This window comes from Corvus hawaiiensis, chromosome 26 (assembly GCF_020740725.1).
Source record: "Corvus hawaiiensis isolate bCorHaw1 chromosome 26, bCorHaw1.pri.cur, whole genome shotgun sequence".
NCBI classification, from domain to species: domain Eukaryota; kingdom Metazoa; phylum Chordata; class Aves; order Passeriformes; family Corvidae; genus Corvus; species Corvus hawaiiensis.
Genome location: NC_063238.1, coordinates 6,653,784 through 6,678,828, shown reverse-complemented (window position 1 = coordinate 6,678,828; position 25,045 = coordinate 6,653,784). Strand labels below are relative to the sequence as shown.

The 25,045-nt window shown below is 36.9% G+C and overlaps 1 protein-coding gene across 3 annotated transcripts in view; it reads left to right on the top strand.

The window, feature by feature from the left end:
- Positions 1-25,045, top strand: part of TOX (thymocyte selection associated high mobility group box) — a 218,875-nt gene that overhangs the window by 154,130 nt on the left and 39,700 nt on the right. For 2 of the 3 annotated variants that reach the window (XM_048286703.1, XM_048286702.1), the window contains exon 4: positions 20,624-20,902. The exons of the other annotated variant lie outside the window; for it this stretch is intronic. In XM_048286703.1, coding sequence (XP_048142660.1) covers positions 20,624-20,902 — 279 coding nt within the window. The remainder of the gene's footprint in view (positions 1-20,623; positions 20,903-25,045) is intronic. 3 annotated transcript variants of the gene reach the window in all.

Here is a 25,045-nt window from a genome sequence, read left to right as displayed (position 1 = left end):
AGACTCATTTGCAAAGACTGGTCATAAGCAGAGTGCCAAGTGGAAAGTTTGTTTTGCTAGAATTGTATCTGGAGGTAGCAGCAGCACAGAGTTAGGCAAATTTTGGCTAGTATTTCTGCCAGATAGAGATTGATGTGATTTGCACTACTTTAATCATTCTAAAGGTAACCTGGCCAGCAAGTTGTGTGCCATGTCTTGAATGGGTGAAAATTCTCATTATGTGCTATTGAGCTTGTGTTGGCCACTAGTAGTTGTTCTGTTCTGTGCCAATTTATGCTTATCAAGTGTTAAAGTGCTGCCTTGACTTGGGATGGTTCAAGGAGTCTTTGTGAGATGTAATTTCATAGCCATGTAAAAGACTTGGGGTTTGTTCCAAAATATACACATCAACTGGATCCAACTAGAACCAGCTAAACATTTTGTACTGACATTTCTAATAGAGATTCTCTCATTTTTAGAAGTTTTTAAGCATATTTTCATTACTTTTTGGAGACTTCTGTGCTGGTTACTTAGTTGGTGATTTCTTTGTTAGCATGTGCAAGTGCTCATTTATACTTTTGGCATCCTTATTTTACCATTTGCCTCTGTGGAGGAAAAGCTTTTTAAAATACACCAGTGAAATGTTAACTAAGAGTAAGATGATCATATTTTAAGGTTATATTTTCTGCTTCTCACTGAGTGCTTACTTGGGATGAAATTGTCAGTGGGATGTTGTAATTCTACCCATCCATGTTGGCTGGTCTGAGAGCTCCATTTTGTGCGAAATGGCATTTTTAATTTGCAATTAAAAAATCCCCCAACCTTCTGTAAGTTTGACTACATGCCCACCCCTCTCTTTCTGCATTCAGAGGAACCTGTCATCCTCCTGTGGGGGATTTCTTACAAATTAAAGAAAGGAGAATTGGCCTGTAGAGATTCCACTGTAAATACAGGAAGAGAAATAATCTTACAACATTAGTGCTGTTAACTATACTATTCAAAGCTATTCAGATCACCTTGTTCTTTTGTTTGCAGGCATTCTTATTTCCAAAGTATTTCTACCTCTAATGATACCTTAAGAAAGCCAGATTAGGTAGATAGAAGCACAGCTCCTCCTATTTCAGACTGCAAACACAAAATTGAGATTGTAAACATACTGACTTGGCCTTTTGAATATCTGGTCCTAAATGTTTTGTGGCCCTTATGCAATGCACTCTTATAATTGAATTACAGAGAGAGGATAACATGTTATTGTGTTGTCTTCTGTAGGGTTCATAATAATTCCTATCATGTATTTCCAGAAGACGTGATTTTTTTTTATTCTTGGCATTACAGACAAGCCTTTAATGTATTTAGTCTTGAAGGGCTCCTTGTGTAAAAGCTACTGTTCAAATGGGTAAAGACAAATGACTTGGGGCTTACTTCTGACACTTAGGCAAAATGCTGTGCAAGAAGAAGAAAATAAAAGTGGAAAGAGCTTTTCATGGAAGCTCAGAGCCATGGTGGCATTTGTGTCTGTCCAAGTGCTGTCTTCACTAGCCAGCACCTGGGTCGAAGGAGCAGCATGACCACCTGTGCCTCTCCCAACCCATCTTTGTCATCCTGTGCATGGTCCCAGAGGGAAAGAGAGCAATGCATATGTCCAAATGACGGGGCTGTGATCCTACCTTGTCCTGTGTAGTTGTGGGTCTTTCCTCACACCTCCCATGCTGTGTAGCCGTGCAATGCTCATGGCAGGCAGCAACGAAAAAGAGCACGAGGTGCCAGGCCCTTGTGAACGAGGTTGTGTGTGGTAGCCAAGGAGGGGACTGGTCACGCACCCTGTTTAATACAGGAAGCCTTTAGCGTGACTGCAGTAATGTTGCAGAGGAACCACTGTGAGACCAAGCGTTGGACTTAACGTGAAGTTTGCTGAATATCATGAATAAACTGTTTAGTGTTCAGTGGGTATTAATTAAAAGCCTATGTGAAAGTAAAAACATTCTGTAGTTGCACATTGATAGGTCTGAGCTGTAGTTAAGCTATTTAAGTAGTAACTAGAAGTAGTGTATGTAATATAGTAAAAGATTTGCATAACATAAACATTGTGAGTATCAAGTTGTGGCCCATATACTTCCTGTGGTATTATCATTGCTAATCTTATGGCTTAGAACTGCGTGCCTGACAAGCTACTTATACATTATAATAAACTGTTATTACACAGGCACCCGTGCAGAGTAACCATAGTTACACACACAGTACCCTTCTTTTGGTTAAAGTAAACACAAATATAATCATTGGGGTCAGTACTACAGCTTTGTAGGTTAAGAGTTTTCTGCCAGCAGTGAATACAAGGACTGTATCCAGCAGTTCAAAGTAAAATTCACTCACCCTTTTATGAAGATTGAAACATGCTATTAAAGTAAATCATTACAGTGATTTGTTTTATTTTTGTCTTTGTGATATGATTACTTTGAGTCATCACCATTTTTTTTAGAGAACCTGAAAAAAAAATCTTTAGTACCAGCCTCATCATCTCAGTAGAGTAGCTTGACAGTCCATTCTAATGCATTTTAACCAACTTATAAATCATTTTCTGGAGGCTAATGATTTATTACTGCTGTAATGAACTTCAGAGGCATCAATACATTAGTATCCACTTTGAAAAAAAGCCATTGTCAAGTCTTATTGGAATGATGATCAGTTTACTATTGTTATTAATGACCCTGATCAACTCTCTGAATCTATGGATAACCCTGTTAGATGACAGAGGTCTTCCATTTGGGCAAAAATCAATGCATATGTAAAATAAAATTATGTGGCTTTCTGGATCTTTTATCAGTGCCTGTGTTCCCATTGTCTGCAAAGATTCAGAACTACTTGTAATTTCACCAAAGCTGGGGTGGTTCAGGAATAGGAATCCCTGGAAATATTTTATATTCAAAGTTAGGCAATGTCAAATTTCTAGGAGAGGCTTCTTGTTGCTTTTTTCCCCTAAACACATTCCAGGTGTGGATATGTGCTGGCTACTTAATAGACATGTGATGACTCAAATGGAATTCTTATTGCTGTATCCTTTATTTTATTTCTGTGATGGAAGGAGTCTGTAATACAGGGAAGTATATGTTACAGACTATGTACCAAGTGCTGGTTCTCAAGTTTCTGAAGTATAGTGCTTTTTCCCTTTCTTTTTTGAAACAGAAAATAGACCTCAGTGGCTTGACCAAAATAGTAATTACCATGTTAGGGGGGTTTTTTCAGTGTTCAGAGATGTCAGAAATTTGACCTTTGAGGCTTTTAAATCTGACCTTGTTGCTTCTTTCCATTCATTAAGCTACAACCTTTGCTCTCTTGTCATAAAAGATAAATGAAGATTCCCACAATCTTTATTTAAGAGATTTATTGTTTACATTAATGTAGATTAAGTAGGAGCAAACCAATTATTTACTGTGCCAATCATGTCTTCTTGAACTTTAAGTTAGTTATCACAGTTCTATAATTACCATTTCCAAATGTTCATTGCAAACTGAAAGCATTAATAGATTTTTTAAATGTCTTTGAAGGTGTTATTTTGTATGAATAAGTAGAAGATTGTTTCTAAACTCTCCTGTAATGATCTAGAGAAAGAAATTAAATTTGATATTTAAATAGACCAAATTTAGTCTTCATACACATTAATATTGTCTTAAAATGATTCTTTTGCTCAGTATCTTCTGCTCTGAAAGCAAAAAATAGAATATTCTGTTGCCAGAGAAGTACATTTGTTGACAAATTAAAAACTTGGGAAGTTTTATCAACTTAGTTGTTCAAATTCATCTTTTTTGCTTATATAGCTTTTGATGAAGAAATGGATAGGCAAGACCATATTGGTGAGAATTTATTCACTGAGGTAGAAACCTGGGGTTTGTTACTGGGTTTGGTTTCATTTTCACTTTTGTTAATGTATCCATCTGGAAGGAATTTGCTTGAAATTGCACATTTAATGCTAAATTATAATTAACACTATGGATTCTCAACGTGACGGGAAGAAAAGAGGCAAGAATACCCTCCAGCATGTGTGCAATCACATTACCCCTGAGGTCTGGCTGAATCCACCATAAATGTTTTTTCAGACATCTCAAGGGAAGGATATATTGCACCCCCAGGAGTGATCACCTCTCTCCTTGCTTCAGGCATGACAGTGCCAGAGGCAGACAGAGTACTTCGGGAAATGTGGGAGGAATCTTGCTCTTCCACCACTCACGTGCACCATGGCCTGTAGTTGCTCACTTTCACTGTGAAGCTCAGTGGTAACCAGATAGTTTCACTTTTAGCATCTAATTTGTGCTGTAATGTGTGAAACATATGCGAAACACAATCTTTCAAAAAGGCAGGAAAATCAGCTTTGGACGTAAAGATGGTGAGAATAGTGCTGCTTCTAAAGAGAATTCTGGAGATGGGCACCAGTGGCAGCAGCTTATAGTCCAAAATACAAGGGTTCATTTTGCAGAATATTTTAGACTAATATTGAAGCTAAGCAAAACCATATACAACAGTGGAAATCAATGTGTACATTTAAATGTGAGTTATGTTGGAGGATCATCCTGATATGTTGTAGCATAGCAGTTCATACATTTCTGATCCTGACTTTTTGAGGCCTTGGGAACCAAAGTACAGCTTTGCTCCTTGATTCATATGCAGTTCAGTGAGGCTTTGCTTCTTAAGCATGTCAGATGAGATCAAGCTTTGCAAATGCTCGCAAGTTAACTAGCCAGACCTGCCATCTCAGAGCTACATTGGTAGATAACCCAAAGCCATGTGTCATGTATCCACACCTCTGAGAAGGACACATGGATAGATTGTTCCGGTCAGCCTACACACTGCAATTTGGGAAGAACAAATTAGGTAACAGTGGGAGAGCAATTAGGAATAGCCGCTTCATTCAGCAGTTTTTAGAAGGCTAAGTAGTGTGGCACTCATTTCAGTGAACATCTGCTCATTAAATATTAAATTAAATATTTTCCAGGAGTTATCACAGAAATTGAAAGCTGTGTTCTAATTCCACTTGCTGTATTATTCCTAGTGTAAGTGGGAGCTAAACTGTACAAAATTCTCTCTTTAAAATGCACACCTATATCATACCTGCTGAATTCTTCATTAAAGTCAGGGTTTAATTTAGTTATTAAACATTTTATTAGACACTTTTTTCCTTACATTTAGAATGGGATATAGTTGAATCATCTCTCATCTAGCCATCAGTATGTATTATTCTATACATAACTTGTTTTTAAATACTCTCTTGTATTGATGATCTCCCTAATTTAATTACATTAAGTAGTGAAACATTGATTTCTCCCATGGGAAAACACTGTAACTTTGTTGTTACAAGAACTGAATTCAGAGAATGTAGATTTAAAGTACTTGCTCTGCTTCTTTAAAAAAATGCATTTATTTCTCTGTGTGGGAGAGTGCTTTGCATTTCACCAATATGGTTAGGAAAACAAAATGTCCACAAGATAGTGTGCAAATAACTCATTAAGATTGGTATTTCTAAATATATAAGAAACTATGGCCCTGGTTTAGATCCTGTCAATGTCAAAGGAAAGAAAAAAAATGCTGGTTTTTTCTGTCCCTGAATCAGAATCTATGTGCTAAAAACCTACTCTAAAAGAACCATTCTCAGATGCAGGGCTACCTGATTTCGTCTTTTTTTGTAGATTCTATAAGTTCATTCCAGGGAAAGGGGAGGATTTCCTGTTATACTTTCTACAGTATTAATTACAGCATCTGGATTTGCTAGAGGCAGTAACAGAAAGATGTCTCTTGTTAAATTGTTGACAGTAAAACCAGAACATTTTCTTTAAACTCAGTAAAGATTTTCACAGTAGTTGCCAGCTACAGTGGTCCAGTCAGACTTTAAAGATTATCACAAGTGACAACCACTGAGTAAGTGTAGAAATTGCATATAACTCTGCAATAAAGGGATGCTCTGATGATTCAGAATTTTAATATACATATTCTAAAATTTCAGTCTTAGAATGCTGCCATAATATTAATGTTAGGAAATAGCATGGAATGAGGTGTAGGAGAAAAAAGCATTAAAGCAAAATAATTAGAAAATGAGATAAAGCTGAAAAGCATGGCATGTATGTTGGCACAACTACTCACCTATATTTCACCTGGGGAAATGAAAATTATCCAATGAATTTTAACACCTTGTAGAGTTCTTGTTTGCCCTTTGAGCATGTTTATTTTTGCTAGTCCTGAAGTTACAGAATTAATTTCAAGCTGAAAAATTTGAGCATCACATTGATATCGTTCAAAAGCACTTCTAGTGTGCTCAGTCTACTAACATTGTTTACAAATATATCAAGATTAATCGGTTACAAATCTGCTATCTTTTTCTAAAATTAAGGAAAGCATTTTGGGTGCAAGGACAGCTTGTCAGACTCCAGACTGCAACAGATAGAGAGGATGTTAGGCCTTAGTGTAGAAGGATGAAGGCACACTTTGGTTCTTTTCATAATGGTTTTTTTTCTTTTTGTTGTGCATCCTAACTAGCAGTGGTAGTTACTTACATGCAAAATATTTTTCATTCAAACATAAGATTTAGCATCTGTTATGTTAAAAACTGCAAAGTGTAGTTATTTTTCAGAATATTTTAATACCACTGATACAGTATGATATGAACCAATACTTATCATTTATCAGTACTTTAAAAACTAAATTATTTTTGCAATACTTTTAAGAGATAGAAATATTACTTGGTTCTGAGCAGAGTTGACTGTATATGGCAGCCCTTATCTCTTTTTTGTGCTGGAATGGAATTGGTTTAGGTGGCAGAGGTTGGTTATTCATCTAGAAATTATTTAAGAATTCAGTTTACCATTTCTTAGCAAAATATGGCCCCACTTAGTATCCTGTGGTTTTGTTGACTCTACAGTGGTGGCAGGAGTAAAATTTAATAAGGTAAAAAGATTTATTGGAGTTATCAAGGGAAGAAAGTATTGTACATATGACCATATCTGAACAATCTCTCTTGAAAACCCACACTTCTTATGGCAGATGTTGTTTGCTCAACTTTGTGAATAAAAGCGATCTTTTCAGATACCATAAACGTCAACCATAGCATGTGAATATGCACTGTGCAAAAGCTGTTCAGAATTTTCAAAATAAATCTCTAAATTCTCTTTAAATATAAATTTTTTTTAAAGTTTTCTGTTTTTTCCCCGAAATATTGTAGACATAGGAATTAAAATTCTTAAAAATTGGCTTTATAGAAGATTAGGACGAATTAAATGCATGGGCTTGATTGTAAGGTTTCTATAATGGGATGTAGTTTTTACACAGAGAGTTACAGAAGGCACTTTAGGATCCTTACTTTTCTCTAACATGCATATTTTATTTTTATTTTGGTACAGTTCTCCTTATAATCCCAGAATGTAAATGTAATCCCAATGCATTACATACATAACTTTTTTATAGTCAATGATCAAGGCTAACAGAAGTATGTAGGTATGTTTGTATTTTATTCTCTTGTCTTCCTAAAAAGCAAAGCAAACAAGCCAAGATTTTTTTTTTTTTTTTTTGTCAATATGGTTTTAAGTGTAGCAACAGAGGTACAATTTGTTGAAATGCCTCTCAGTTGAATGCAGTATGTTTCCTTTATTCCTCAGAGAAGGAGGACATTTGTAAACTCATTCAATTGCTTATCTATAAACACCTCTGGGACCCTCTTTTGGCCTTGCATTCATGAGGAGCACGTCTTCTCAGATGAAGAGTTAGACACTTAAAATGACAATTTCACTTACTGTAAATTACACTATACATATGTAGCTTGTCTGTCTGAAAATCATGGGGCTTCTTGACTACCAGAAAGGGTATGTTGCATAATAAAAATAGGAGAAGGAAGGATAATTGAAGGAACTTGACCCTCTTTAGTTGCATTACTCATCTCCTCTTTCAAAATGAAATGTACAAAAAGGCAAATGTATATGCTGAAGTTAAGTTTTCCCATTTTTTTTCCATATGCTTCTAATTTACTTATTCCACTAGTTGCCCATGCATCCTTCATCATTCCTTCATTAGTTATTATTTATTAGTATTCATTAGTCCCGAGATCTATGTACTAAACCTGGGAAGGTAATTATTAAAATTGCCCATGCAAATTGGGTGAAGGCACAAGTAAATTACCAGTTAGAGACTTAGCTAGTAGTCTGCTTGCATATTTACCTGAATTGCATTCGTAATTGCAGCAATTATGTGAACAGTCATGGATGCAGTTTTGCACACACGGCAATTACATTTTAAAATTTCTTCGTGAAGTGACTAAAATCATTACTTTGCTTAGAAAAGTATGAGAAGAAAAGGTAGTTACAAAATTCATGATTACTAGTAGAGGATGACCCTATTCTAGGTTATTAATGAAACTTAAAAGAGCTTTAGTAACACCATATGAAGTTACACGCTGGTGTACTACACAATGGTAGACTAGTGTGAAGATCTCAGCTAATATGAAGGCAGCCAGTGGCAGGAGAACAAGACAAAAGACTGCAGATATGCCCTTGTGTTATTTGGGATGTTCATCTGTCATGTAATTTTAAGATTATGTGAATTCTAAGCTTTCTAATTGTTAACTATTGTCTTCCATAGCATGTGAGTACTTGCCTGGTCAGAGAGGCTTCCAGGGTTACCTTCTGGCAGTGTAAATGTTTGGCATGTAGATCCCATCTTACATTTGGGTTCATTTTATCCAATTACACTAATCTGGATTGGACCCATTAAGACTGAAAATTAGAACCAAGGCCTCTGGCTGTCAAAAGATCTGATTTATGGGCAGCAGAAGAATTTGGGGATTTCAGAACAAGCCTGGGAAATGGAAGAAGCTCCATTTTGTGCTATATGAGTATTATTACTTATCATCATGTTTTGTTCCAGATAACAGTAGGTTAGATGGTCCCAAACAGAAGTTAGAAGTATATTAGTATGACTAGACCATCATCCAAGAAGAAAAGGAAAGGTGAAATACATCCTAGAGTCTTCAGATTTTCTATAAAATGCAGCAACTATTCATCCAGACTAAAGTGTTTCAACACTTTGATGAGCCTGTGAGGCTATGCTGAGGAAACACCAGGGCCATTTCTTTGAAATGTTGTCATCTCTCTGAACAACACCACTCTGAACACACAGTGGTAACAGCCTTCTCTAGCTTGAAGAATTCTCTCTAAAGCCCAACTTTGCAGGATCTCGTTAATCTGCTATGTTATCTTTGTATCCATCTCTTTCTTCACTATGATGTCATTTCCAAAGCTTGAAAGTTCTTGTATTTCAGGGTGACCTTCTTTAATGTCCTGAGCTCACGTTCTGTTAATTTCTTCATTCACTATTTTCTCTCTTGCAGATAACAATTGGTTCCTCCCTAATTTTCACTATAAAACTTTTCTGTATTGTGGTGGATTTAATACAAAACACGTCATTTTCTTTGAATTTTGCTACTGTCTGTGTGTTAGGATATGCAAAACAAGTATTATATCACAGCACATTCTTACCAAAGACTCCACTATGCTTCCCTGGCATTCAGGGATGGAGTTAAATCACTGTATATATAATCATAAAATATTGCTTTCCCAGGTGTTGGTTGCTGCTCAGCAACCAGTTGAAAGTACAAATCAGTAAGATGAAGGAAGAAAGGGAGTTTTCTCAGCCAAACCAAGGTTGATGCTTTATTCTAAAGATTAATGGGACAGTAAGAGGCTTCATGATCAAAAATAGACTGAATAATGAGTTCAAAAAGAAATAAGAAGCTGTGATTGCCCAAAGTATTCCTTTTCAAGAAGTTATGGGTTTTTCTTTTTTCTCTTAAGTTGTTTTGGTAAGTTGATCAGGCTTTATTAAGTAAGATATCCACATTTAGAAATACCAAACCAGGAAAATAAAGATATATTCTTAAATTAAAAATATGGTTCCCCGGATTATTTTCAGTCGCATGCCAGTATAATGGACATTAAGCAAAATAAATTTACTAATTTTCATCTTTTGAGACTGCTGGATATCTGTTCATCTTCCACATAGCTGAAAATAAAATGATTGAGATTTTTCCTGTTTCAGAATTATAATATTGGACTTGGCAAGATGCAGATGGATAATTACACTGGAGATGCTAAATAGGTTTTAGAGACAAAATTGTAAATAATACAATACAGAAGAATGATGGACTTATTAGCATATCATTAAATTGCTTTTTCCCTGAGAGCCAAGCATATTTTTCATAGCTTACAAAAAGTGACTTGCCCAGCAGTAACACATGTGCTTAACATTTGCAAAACCCACAATATTTGACAATGGCATTAAGTTTATATTGCAGAGGAAATTATGACAATACAGTTACAAATATCAGTAAGTTTATCACTTGATAACAAGATCATATGTATGAAAAACAATCTTTTCTGAGTTAAACATTTTGCAGACCTTTTGTTTCAACTTCCATTAGTTCTATCACTCATGCTGAGAATATACAGGGCTGCGACGTAGCAGAAAAAAGATTTGTTAGAAGATTCTTTCACTAATGTAATTTAAACCATTCAACTCATTTTTATTACTCTAAATTACTTTTTTTTTTCAGATTTTGTACTCAATGAAAAGTAGAATTATGTGGGATATGGTGTGATTTTTTCAGGGCTACTGGCATCAGCCAGAAAAAATATCTTTCTCAATGAAAATGAGCTTAGTCCAGAAACTCACAAAATGCACAAACGAAACTGGGATGACTCTGGTTTTCAGCTGAATGATGGATAATGTGCAGTCATAATTCTATGCAGTTTAGTACTAGGGTGGCAGGGAGTTACAGGAAGCTTCCTATGGTTTAATGAAACTACTGCATGTGGGAATGTAAGAGTGAGCACAGCACCACGGTTCCCAGTACTGAAGTGGCTGGCAAAACAGTTTGCTCAGAGGTGGAATTCCTCAATGGGCCTTCAAGAGACAGCTGAGTCTTCCTTAATCCAGCCATGCCTAAAGTTACTCATGTTCAGACTTTGCTTATGATTAATTCTGTAGGAGATTTTGTTGCAGTCAAAATGCCTTTTATAAGTCACAACCCCAGACAGGACTCTATGGGAAATAATTTCGAAGATGTTCCACATCACAGAGCCCAAGAGGAATAATATAGACAATGGCAGACTTGATCTGACTGTGTGATTTTGGTTTCACAAATCCAGCATCGTATCCCATTGGAGTGGAAGCAAGACCCGTTAAGTGTTTGTGCAGAACAGCAGGAATTCTTGTAAACTTAATTATGAGGGTAGTGAGATGACTGGAGCACATAGAAGACACAGGTTTTAGTCCTTTCTCTGCCTTCTGTGTGACAGAAATTTTCACTTGAGGTTCCTTCTGCCCTGTATTTCTGTTCAGTGCCTAAACAGGTGGATGACACTGAAAAGACAGCCAGTCCTCCCTTGCAAAATATTTTTCAGTAAAGTAGCATACTTAGATTAAATCTCATTGACAGTATTTCAGAAATCTCTTGTTCTAGTTGATGTGCTGCTCCTTTGGGAAGGAATTCCCATTTCTTGTGACTGAGATGAGAGATCAGTCTGGATAATTTAGGGTATTCCTGTAGAGATAGGAGACACAAGACACCCCAGTATTGTACCAACCTTTCAGCTGTCACAGCTGGTTTAGTGTGATTTTCTAACCAGAAGGAATTTTTTGACTCCTCCCACATGGGCATAACTATACCTTGCTGTACATTACTCGAAATGTACCCAATACAAATTCCTTTACTTGGTGGTAGGGAGAGTTTGGTGGTGTGGTCAGGGTACCTTTGTGTGTTAAAGTGGATACAGAAAACAACATGTGACAGGTAACAGTCACAGCTCCCAACTCACTGCAGGAAGATAGATTGATACTGCTGTGCTGAACACCATAGAAAAAAAACACAGAACAGAAAAGAACAGAACAGAACAGAATGGGATACAATAGAGCAGAAGCCAGCGAAGGTTACAGCATCCTCACATTGGCGACTCTGTTGTTGGTCAGTCACAGGAGTAAAGGATTGCAAAGGCAACAGTAGCTGCCTGCATCCCCTTTTCTCTCCTGCCCTACACCAAGCACCAAGTACACTGTTAGCATTATTTCCAAAGATCTAGTTTGTCTTCCTAGACTTAATCATTTCATGTCCCCTGGATGCCTCTATTTTTATTGTATAAAAGAAGAGAAGACAATGTTGTGTCTCTCAGGCATCTTTCTGACTTCATCTCTTTTGATGAAAGGCTATTGATTCAGGTGTGTTTGAGTGAATCTGTGAATATACTGCTTACTCAGGAGTTCTTTAGCATCACTAAAATAAATGTGAAATGCATAATTGTTTTCCTTATGCAAATAACTGGTGAAATGGAAAATTGTTCTGTTGTTATTTGCAAAAAAAACCCCAACAAAACCAGTTTAGTGATAATACTGTTATCAGGAGATGTGTGGATAAATATTTGCCTTGTACCTCCTAGATTCCATTTGTCTGCTGTTAACCTATACCTGCTGTTAAGCATTAGACACTTTAAAAAAGAGAAAAAGATAACACAAATTATTCACCATTAATTCTTTAAAATGAGTCACTATTAAAAGCTTAATTGTTTGCTGAGAGGATCCAAATTAGTGGACTTTGCAAGCTCAAACAAAATTGAAGATATTTGTCCAAATTAAAACGGAAACATTCATCCAGAATATACCAAATGAACATGTATGCTCCTGTAATAATAATTTTATTATCTTCAGCTTCCAGGCCAGACTTTTAATTATGACCCTTTATATCAGTGAAAACCATGTATTCAGGATTAAAAACCTATTTCTTTAACTAGTCTAGTTAAAGACTGCAGTTTGATATCTTCTATGCTACAACTTTTATAAAAACCAGAGAACACTTCTAATAACACTTTTCTAATTTCATGGTTCAGTGCACAGTCAGTAAAGATTTAAATAATTCAGAAAGAAAGCCCATTCTGTTTCTTTATTAGAAGTTTGAGTCAGGCAAATTCTTTGACATTTAATAGGTTTTTAACCCTTTTAATAACTTCTTATAATGAAATTTATTGGAAGTTGTTTTAAATAAAGGGTTATTATATTAGAGTGAATAGCAGTTGGTAGTTTTTTATGATTAGTTTTGAGACCTTGGCCTTGTGTGACTCAAAGGATATTAAAACATAAAGTAGAAAAGAATGTTAATAGTCACCAAATTAACTGTGTACCAAGAAGTATAGAAAGTGTATATGACTGCATTTTTGTCATTATTTGATCGTACCATAAAATTTTGCAGTCAAATTTTGAGTATATAATAGCTTTAATGGGGCTTAAGATCACTTACAGAGCCAGTACTATATAAAACAACCCGAAGTGGTTTAATTTTTAACAGAATGATTTTGAAAAGATTAGTGTAGTAGATTTCATAGGAGTGGGGGTTTTTATTATTTTTTGTTTAGGGGTCTCTTTACATGTGAGGTTTCTGCTGTTTAATTTTAAGACTGCTTTTCTAATCAACAGAAATTTTGAATGATCCTTTCAATTTATTCTAAAAATGCAGTGGGTGTAGTATATAAAATACGCCTGTGTAAAGCACTAAACTATTCCCCAAATACCCACTTACTTTAAAACTTAGTCTTTCATTATGCAGTTAGGTGATACAGAAGAGAATTATAAAAATGAGATGATGAAAACACACCTCCCCTCCCTCTGTTAGGTGGTGCTTTGAGTTATTCCTTTTAATGTGTTTTGAATGGTTCTCTGTGGTCATTTTACAGTAACCTTGGCTCTCATTAAAAAATCTTTCTTTAGCACTCATTCACTTATAGGTGTGCTAAAACAAGACTTGGTTGCGAGTATTATTTCTACTTCAACTGAATGGAAACAAAGACCTGATAAAACATGACTCTTTTGGCTTGATCGCTCTTTATTCATGACAGGACATACATACCAAGTACCAGTTTTAGTCACTCTAATCAGTAAACGCAAACTTCCTGTCAGATTTCAGACCTCCAAATATTTCGGTCACTTTTTTGTTTTCCTCTGGTGTATAAATACAGATGTTCAATTTATCTCAAGTTTTAAGCTCTCTCATGAAAGAGCATAGCCATAATGGAAAACAACAGATGAAACTGCATGGTTTGCTTTTGATTCACTTGCCATCAATCTAGGATCCTGACCATCAACATGCATTTAACAACCATGAGGTACCTCTTGATCACCTGTATGAACTGAAAGAAAGGTGTCTAAAATTGACATTTCTGTACTTTTAGACACTCTTTTAAGTTTGAACTTATGGTCATATAGAACCATAAAATATCCTGTATTGGAAGGGACCAACAAGGATCATTTTGTGCAAGTCCTGCTCCTGCACAAAACATCCCCAAGAGTCACACATTCACCTGAGAGTAGACACTCTCAGGTAAATGGTGCAAACACCTTTTGAACTCTATCAGACTTGGTGCTGTGACCACTGCCCTGGGGAGCCTGTTCATCATCTGTCTGATGAATATTGCTTGCATTTTGTAGCACTAAAAAAAATTACTAGGTTTTTTTGGTTTATAAGTTGTCTTGATCATAAATGGTAAGTGTCATTTCCCAAACACAAGCCCTTCTCAGTGTGCCTGTTCTCACAAACTTGGCTGGCAACTTTAATGTTATCTTTTTTTGTCTTTTGAAACCTTCACTTACAGAATCAAGTGCTTATGTAGGAATTAACTTTTTTCCTCTCTTTTTTAATGAGCATCTCTTTGTCACTGGAAAACATCTTGCAGATGTGCATTGGCTTATGGTAGAAGACAATTAAAGTGCCTGAAATAAAAGCAGTAACATTTCTGAGCAAATTTCATGGCATTTCAGGAGGTTGGCACAACCAGGGCTAATACTGCATTTCAATGTAGTATTATTTGGGAACAGAAAAACATTCAGATTTAATATGGCACAGGTAGTAGCAAGTTTCCTGGGAATATAAATGAGAATACTACTAATAACAGAGACCCTTTCTGCCTACCAAAGAGTGTCCAAGATACCTACATGGGGATGCAGGTGGGTCATGCCAGTGAAGAAAGAAGCACACTGTGGGTATCTTCATAGATAACACTTAAGATCCCCTGGGGTTTTCGCCCAACCTTTTTTTTAATTGATTGATTGACAATAGCTTCTTATAGTCCGAAAAAATTGTTACTCTCAGGCTTACCTTGACCAATCAGACAAGAAGCAAAGAACTGTCAGCCCCTTCTGCAGTGTCCATCAAAAATGTTCACAAGAGCATTCAACGAGTAGAAAACTAAGCAAAAATTGTTGCAAGACCTGATGGTGGTAACAGTAATAATGTCTGTTTGATATGAATTTTCTCAGAGTAGTGAGATATGTGAATTTTACTTGCTTCAGTGAGTAAGCCCTGTGTATTTCTCCTTATGTTTTGATGTTTTCATCTCCAGTGAATTATCCCTAGTGTTTCTTGCATGTACTTAGACCTGTTGTATTTATTTCAATCTGTTAAAGCAATCTGTCTTTCTTCTTTCATTTAGTGATAACATTTATTATAAATGAATCGAAATAGGGAGGGAGTATTGGGACTTCTACAGCTTTTCAGAGAGATGTTTCCTCATGGTTGTTAATTATAACTAGAAAAATAGCTTGAATTATTTTGCTAACAGCACATTCCCTTTGAAACTGCCTGTCTAATGTTTCTTAGAAAAAAATTACTTGTTTCCCAAAGCCACATTCTGGGACACTGGTTAAGAGTCCTGCAATTTGACTCTTTCTGCATCTTGCGTGGGTTAACCAGCTTGTATCAAAAAGGCAGATAATTCCATTTGGGTTTTTTTATTGCTATGTGCTATGTCCTGGGAGAAATGAAGGATTCTGTCTGAATGCTGTGTCAGATGGAAATATCTCTGTTTTGTGGGCTTTGGAGCACAATATTTCAAGAAATATGAAGGTTATTGGGTATAGTCCAGAGGACAGCAGAAAGAATGATCAGAGGTGTAGAAAACACAGCATATGTACAAAGTCTTTCAATCTTCAGGTTTAGTTGTTTAGTCTAAAGAAGAAAAAAACCAGAGGAAATTCATAATAGCCTTCTAGTGTGTACAACTTTTCTGTAAAGAAGGAGAAAAACATTCCTCATGTCCACTGGGAGCAGAGCAAAAAGTAGTAGGTTTAAATTACATTAAAGGAGATTTAGGTGAGACATTATGGAAAAAAGCCCTTTCCACTGTAAGGATAGTTAAGCACAAGAATTGCCCAGAGAGGTTATGAAGAGGTTAGACAAACATATGTCAGAAATGATTTAGGTATAGCTAATCCTGCTGTGAGATAGTGTTGGACTAAATAACCTTTTGAGGTCCCTTCTAGCACTATTTTCTGTGATTCTGTGATTAGGATATTGTACTCACATTGTCCTGTAGTAAGATATTTCTGTACAGGGATGATATCACTATTCTGCACTGTATTTTGCTTTGTTTTTACTTTAAGCTGATGGGATGAACGATAGTCTGATGTTTAAAGCTCTTTAGCTTTATTCTTAGTACCTCAGGATCTTTGAGCAGGGCATTAGGAGCTCATCTTCAACTAGACAGCCCTGTTGTGGTTTTGCACTACCTGTGTGCCAATAAGGGACTTTGGTACACACCTTAGATTTAGTGACTTGTACTGTATTTTAACTTGCAGTCAAACACTTATATGGGTGAATGCTCAGTTTCTGCTTATAAGCAAAATGCAAACAGAAAAAAAAAAAATAGCCGTGAAGAGAAATGTATCATAGCTTCCCCATTAGTAAAACCAAAATAAAACCAGGCATGTTCTAAAGCTGAATATAACTCAAGTTGTGAAACATCCTGGAACTGACAGATGGAGAATGATATTATACTGCCAGATATTATCATTATTACCTCATCACAGAGACCATTGAAGATGTCAGTTTAAGACTGTCCTTATCCTCTGTAACGCTCCAAACTCTTTTAACTTTGTTCTTCCATTTGGCATTCTGCCACCCATCAGGATTTCTCTTCAGCTTTGCATTCGGCAGGAGTGTGTTCGCAATATTGCCTCTGCATACTGAATATGGCTCCAGCACAGCTACACAGCGGTGGGTTTTGTAAAACTCCATCTGGAGGAAAAAGGAATATGAAGTTTCAGATTTAGAAGTAGTTTAGAATAAATTGGTCATACTTTGCATGTAGTTTTGACAGAGTGTCTGATTAGTGTTACTATTCTGCAGAGAAAAGGTTGTCACAGCATCTGTGACAGGGGCATACCACCATGCCACAGCAGTGACCTGAGAGTGGGGTTTTCATGGCTGGGTGTGTTCTTGAACCAACAGAGGAGAAGGGACAGTTCTTGGTTTTGTTGATCCTCTAGGAACCTGAAAGTTCATCATGTTTTCCACAGTGTGATCTCACAACTTTTTACATGTATGTGATCAGTTGTCCATTCTTACTCAAGGAATGAGCAGTTTCCGTTTTCTTAGACAATCCCACTTTTTCACCGGGTAGGGGCAGGATGGGAGAAGGCAGGCTCTGCAGTGCATGGTGAAGAGGTGAGCCAGAAGCCTCATCTGCAGATGTGAATCACATCTGTGGATCCTGAGGGCCACAGCTCTGTGTGATGGACTTAAACTGGCTTGTTCTCTGCAGGCAGGTCCCTTAGGTGAGGGTTTCTGGCTTAGCATCCAAAAGAGAAAATGTACTGCTAAATAAGCTTATTTGCTGCTTACACCTGGTTTTCTGGAGGTAGCCTGGTATTCATCTGATTTAAAAATTCAGGAGACAAGCTGAATTCATGTGAAAAGAAAAACGCTGGGTTTTTTTTTTACTCCACCACCGCATTTGCAGTCCTCACAATTTCCCTGGTGAAGGGTTCTCTCTCAAATATATATACACACGTGTTTTATATGGGGATACATTCAGTACTGTTCAGTTGTTGTTGTATTATCTGAAAACACAGCCTGTGTTCAGCACTGGACCTAAAATTGTATCACAGACTGTTTAAAAATATATGTTGTTTAAAGAAGAAAAACACAGAATGTTCTGTATTATCTATCTGATACTTGAAGCTCTTAAAGGAGAGATCTTTTTGAATAATAGCAGAATCAGAGAATCACAGAATGGGTCAGGTTGGAAGAGACCACAGTGGGTCATCTGATCCAGCCTTCCTGCTCAGGCAGGGTCATCCCAGCGCACATGGCACAGGATTCCATCCAGATGGCTCTTGAAAATCTCCAGTGAGGGAGACTCCACAACCTCTCTGGGAAATCTGTTTCAGTGCTCAGTCACCCACTCACACAATAAAGAAGTTCTTCCACATATTCAGGTAGAACTTCCTGCGCATCATTTAAAGCATTTGTATTATATTTTATTTGAGGAAAAGTAAATAAAATGGTAGCCCTTGCCCTGCTTTTAGAGATAGATAATTTTGAAGTTCATTCAAAATAAGAGTTAGAAGTTTCAGATAGTAGTTGTTATGTTTCTAGAGTTCATAAAATCATTAGGATGCCTACTCTTCCTAAAAAGCAGTCAGACTTTTCCAGCCTTTTGTGGAAGTGTTCGTTCTGCACCATGAGCTGCTGCCTCATGAAAACCTGAGTGCTCAGCCCCTGCAGGGTGGAGGGTGCCTGGGGATGGCACACACCCACACAGAGCACTGCAGACGGGGTGAAGGGAGAGCTTTGGGGGAAGGATTTTGCCTCCCTTTGCTCAGCACATGAGGGACTGTGTGGATTCCCATCCCCTTCCCACTTGCCCCGTGCTGGCCAAGAGGACCCAGAGACTCCCCACTGGTGCTCCACCTTCCCCAGCTGCTGCCCAGCTCAGCAGCTGGATCCAGAGCAAAGCATCTGACCAGCAGTTACAGCTTCATGGGCACAGCTGTCTTGGTATGGGTTGTCTGCTAGAGGCAGAGATAATGATGGCTTTCAAGGCTAATATGCTTGGCACAGAGGGAGCTGATACTGGAGGGAAGGGACCAAGAAATCAGTAGTAATTTAAAAATATAAATGTCTACCAGGATTCAAATTTCAGCCTTCAATTGATTTCATCTACTGTGCTCTCTGTGCTCCTCTCCTCCGGTGCTTTCATAGTCATTAAATGAACTTGGAAAACAAGTTCGTATTGATAACTCCTTTTTACCAAAAGCTATTAATTTCTAAAACAACATAAATACAGGTATAATTGTGATGTCACATTGTCAGAAGCCAATTCAAATGCTTTTCAGAGACACAAGTACATGTAAAGTGGTAAGTATGCCATAATGAATGGTATTATTAGTTTGATTTATTGCCAACCAGTCACCTTTACAAAAATCAATCCCCAAGCTCATAAAATATCTCCCTAAACTTGATACCTTTTTACACTGTCAATAATAAGAGAAAAGGTGAAGTTACAGGATTATCTTTACTTTTTTCCTGTGTGTTACTTGTTGAAAGGTATCTTACAGATTGCTGTGATATATGGGAGTGTGTATATGAGAAAGAGATAGGTTATAAAAGTCATGAGCCATAAAAATATAAAAAAAGAAAAATCTGAGTGATCTTTAGACAATTCAGATGACATGTCTAACAAAGACTGTCAGTAGAATAAATGTGACTATGTTAATATACTGAGCCACTAGCACATGTCCTTATCATAATGGAACTTACACAATGGTAGCTCCTGTCAGATTCTACTTTATACGTACATACATGTTTGCCTGATGCACAGAAAGACAACCGTATCTATTTCACTTCAGCTCTGAATTGATACTTCAATTTTAAATCACCCACAGAACACCTTAGCTTAAATCAGAGCTCCTCTCTGATACTCTTTGCTATCTGTCGTGTTTCTGTGTGAGTATACTGAAAAGATGTTACAGGCAATCTGCTGAGGTCTGTGTGTATGGTGCATTTGACCTCTGGACAAGAAAGGAGTTTCATCCTCCAGTGCTTTTAATTCTTATCCTTACAGAGACTGAATCTGTTGCTTGCATTAAAATAGTATGTCTCGTTAATGCTAAGAAGCAGTGACCCACATAGCACAATGGATTCATTTGTCAATCCTGCGATTTCTGAGCTTTCCATTCATATATGTCTTAGCAGTAAGTCGACTCAGAAATCATTTAATCAGTCTATCAATGCATCCTTCTTGTCAATGGTCTGAATCCTGAAAAGTCCAATGTCTGACTGGGCAGCACCAGGTAAGATAGATTTGGACCTAATACTAGATGTTCAGACTCTGAAAACTCCCAGCAGCTCCAAAATTCACAACTCAAAACCACAAAACTCCTAAGTTAAAAAAGCAGGATCTGGAAACTGTCTTGAATTTTGAGGATGTTCATGTTCTGGTCTAGGTCTGAACTTCAGAGTGCAAACTTATTCCTGTTTGTTAGCATTTCAGAAATACTCTACACACAGTTACAGAAAGCAGCACCCTTTTGTTCCCCCTATAAAAAAAAACCCCAAGCTTTCATTCCTTTTTTTGCTATTTCCAAAGGCTGACGCTAGAGCCTGAATTCTTTATAACAGTCAGTGTTATGCAAATGTCAATCATATCCTTACTATGTTTATTTTCAGTATATACATGTTTATTTAAGTACTTGCCATTTCCTTTAAGCCTTACATAGCCAATCAGGCCAACCGAGGTCTAAAGGAACAGAACACTTTATTAGTGATATGCTTAATACAGTTTTTTTCCTCTTGTAGATGCAAGATTTACGGAATACAGAAGGAGCCCAGTATAGTTCCCATCCTCAGATGGCAACCATGAGGCCAAGGGTTCAACCTGCAGATATTAGGCAGCCAGGAATGATGCAGCACGGGCAGCTGACTACTATTAACCAGTCCCAGCTCAGTGCACAGCTTGGTTTGAATATGGGTGGAAACAGTGTTCCTCACAACTCGCCCTCTCCACCTGGAAGCAAATCTGCAACTCCTTCACCATCCAGTTCAGTCCATGAAGATGAAGGAGAAGATAGCTCTAAGGTAGGCTTAGATGCTAGGATTACTATGTAAATGGTGGATATTTTTAGGACCTGCTAAATGAATGATATGGCCACAGTTATTAAGGTGATACTTTATACATGATTGGTGGTTCACTGAAGTGAATAAAGGATTATGAATACAGAACTTACAATATCCAGGCAATTCTTCAGGCAGCTTGAGTAAATTACATCATTCCTCTTTGTGAGAGCAAACTGGAATACTGTTAAACATCGAAAGGATAGTCATTCCTTTAGGGCTTTAATATAAGGATTGAGTTTTCTCACTTGCATAGCAGGGATGTTTGTTCCCAGTTAAAGATCAAGTTACTGCTATAAAAAGTATGAACAGTCTGTGCAATATGCTAGTCTTTGCTGCTTGGTCACAGGATGAGTAAACAGAACATCATAGCAACCAGAACAGAAAGATCCTATGAACTTTAAAAACCTTACCTTGAAAATCTGGAAGACCCTATATGCATTCATGCTTTTGGGAGGTGCTGACACTTCATCATGACATGTTTAAGCTTCATTTTAATGTCAGTACAGGAATGAAGTGATAAGAGTAATTTACATAATAAATTTCTTTAAAGGATAAATGTCAATCTGTATAGCAGGTTTTGCATACAAAAATCTCCCAAATCTCCCAAAATCCTGAAAACCTCCCAGAAATACACAAGTCTATTATCTTAATTTTGCAGACAGAAAAGCTGAGACACAGGAAGATTGGGACTTTGTACTATGTCATCCCTTAAACCAGGAATATAGCATATTGAAACTGAGAGCCTCCATAGCTCTCTTTTGTGGTCACTAGAAAATACCAGTCCTGTTAGAGCACTCCTGCAGTGCAGTGTGTGCCACGTGCACTGTAGTCTGTACCACAGCCACGTCTGGTGGGGAAAAGTTGCAGACTTGCAAGGAATGTGAAGAAAAGATATTGTGAGTCACTGAGGAGGTATAATCCAGTCAAGAAATGTAAGTCTGATTTGTTTTAACATTATATTGTTTTTCATGCCTCAAGCTATAAAATAATCATGTAATTGGAGACATATGTTTTACTACAATTTGAATAAATTCTGATTCAAAAGTTTTATTTCAGGACATTCCCCCGATTTCACAAACTTTAGGTTTTAAAAATTACTGAATAATTCATATATTTTAAATGAGCACTTCCTTATTGAGAGAGACTTTAGAATACAGCTATGTAAAAATAATTCCAGGCAGCCTTTACTTTTTCAGAATAGTTTATTTGCTACTCCTATTGCATTGCTAATATTTTTACATTGCTGGAAGTATTCAAGGTGCTCTAAACTTCTGGAGAAAATATCCACTCAAATAATTAGGATTTTCTTTCTACTTCTATCAAGTATTTCAGTTATTTAACCTATATTTTTCATGTACTTTTTCACTGTAGCACTTTGTGCTAGCAAAAGTGCAGGGTTGTGGTTCCAAGCAAGCAGTAATTATCTGAAGCTAATGTTTTTAATAGAGAAATACAAAGCACTGCAGACTAAGTAAAACTTTCTCCTTTCTTTGTGAAAGCCAGTTTATATAGTGTTCAACTTTTAACAAGCCATGTTATTTTGGAAAACGCTCTTTAAAATTCCCTCCTGCTCAGTCTAAGCCGAAAAAGATGACAAATGGCACAATGCACAGCACAAAATTAAATCCAGTGTGCTAAAGTAGATACATTGCCTTAAAATTATATTTATAATTTCACTGCTAAGAGAAAAGTTTTAAAGGCTATTACATTTGGTTAATAAACCTTATTAAATTTAATTTAAATTCTTCTCCAACTCTATGGTTTAAGCAAGCCTGATGGGGAGCAGATAATGCCGTACTTGCCTTCTGTGGGATTTCTTAGGGCTTCATGAAAACACCTGAGGCTGCTCACCACTGGAGACAGGCAGTGGGCTGGCAAGCCTGATCCCATGCAATGGTTCTTCTGTAGTTCCCTCTTTAAAAGACAAGAGAAGTTGAATAATCAGCCTAAGGAGTAAAGTGTATTGTTGTACTTCAAGATTTAAACCTCTCCAATGTGTATCTCTTAGTCACATTGCTCTTTCTGGAAGCTGCCAGTGAGTAGATATGAATACTCAAAATAAATCAGTTTTCTGTGGAGATCTTTCTCCCCAGATACAACAGTATTACATTTTATCAGAGTTGCTTTGGAGGGGCCTGTGAAAGTTCTAACTCCAGAAATCCTCTTCCCAGCGAAAGAAGGCATTGGATGGGGACAGGAACAGATAGACCTGCTATTCTGCCTCTTGTGAGAACATCTTTCTTTTAACGGAACACAACTTTGAGAAATTTGGATTTTTCTCTTTGATTTATAAACTACCATGCAGATGTGTGGTATTACTTAATAGACCAGAGCCAGAGCTCATTAGCCATTCCTTCAGCAGAAGTGCACATATTGCAGTCATGGGGTCGCTTTGGAGGTTACTTCATGGAGTCAGAGATGTTCCTGCCGTGAGGACTGCGTAAAAAACAACTCCCTCTGAACTCACCATGCCATTAATAGCAATAGTGATGTTCTCCCTGTTTAACCAGTGAGACAAGATGCTTGCCTGTGTACCCACATTGATCAAAAAGACAAAGTACCTTTCCAAATGGAAAATCACCTCAGTGTCAGATGACCATCCTCAGTTTATACCAGCTGAATTGTGTGAAAGAGAAGCTACTCGTCTTTTCATAGCATATTTGGTAGAAAGGTCCCTAAAAACTATACCTATTTCTATCTAGAGAAAAAAACCCAGAAATCTCAATATCTTGTTCATATTTAAATGAATTTATAGAAAGAGCCTGGAAGGTATAAAAAAATACGTACTTTATGTACACGTTTGGACTAAAATTACAATTGTTGCCCCATGAAGCACTGATTTCCATGCATGAAGGAAATTACCATTTCAGCTCAATGTATATATTCCAAACTCCAGTATTAACTTTACAAACTGATGTAGTTGTTCATGTACTGAGCTTCTTGGATGTTCACTCTAAGATAAATATTCAAATTGTTATAAGCCTTATCCAACATACACAGAACTAATGGTAGCAGCTGCTAAATATTATTTGGCTATACTCATTCTCATAAAGACTCTTTCATATAGGCTGTTCAGACTTCAACTGTCCTTGCACAAGGAAAGGGAAAGGAGCTGCATTATAGAGGGCTCAGTTTCCCTTCATGCTGTTGCTCTAAAACCAGGACAGCTGAGGCTGCTTGACCATAAGATCAGTGACAACTGTAGCATAATTGTAAGGTTGGATATACATTCAGAGAGCTGCTAAGACCATGGAAATGTGAAATGTAGCTTCAGACTAAGGGTATTGTCTCTGCAAGGGGCGCACATCACTAAGCCCCTTAATTCTTCTAAATCTCATATGTGGGGCTATTGTTAGAAGAACAAAAAAGGGAGAACTTAAGAAGTAGTAGTTGTAAGTACCTATAAAAGCATTCTAAACCAAGTCACCACTTAGCACATGCCTTATTCTGACCACCTCAACACTGGAATATTGCATTTATGTAATTCTTGTCATTATTCACACTGTTGGATCATTAAACATGTACTTCATTATTGCCAAGCATAATTGTGAGCTGCTGGAAGCATTACTGGTTTGTAAATAAGTATTTCTTCATAGATGTATAAGAGGGTTTTCTTCCATGTTCATTTGCATATCACTTATGAGAGAAATTCAAATAATGTATTTTAGAGGGAAGATAGCAAGAGGACTGCAAGTAGCAAGAATTAAATAACAGAAACACAATTACTAAAGAACTGCTACAGCATATTCTCCTTATGTGGCAGAGGTTTTACAATATTTACTTTATATGATAGGAGTTATAAGTGGAATTCTGTGTTGTCTGTTCAGCCTATTATGCAGATGGTGCTTGATTAAAATCTATTTTAAACTACAGCGATTACTGCAAGATAGTGTGCATAAAACAGCTCTCCTAGCTCCATTAAAGGCTTTGGTACTATTGCAGTTTATTTTAAATATGCTTATAGACATTTTCCAGGTTCTCAAGGGACATTTAGATATCAACGATGTGCCTTACTTGATAGTTTTAAATCCTGCACTAGATATTCTTGTGATCTATTATGTGTGCAACATGGTTAATGTACACTTTTTTAAAGTGAAAGATTAT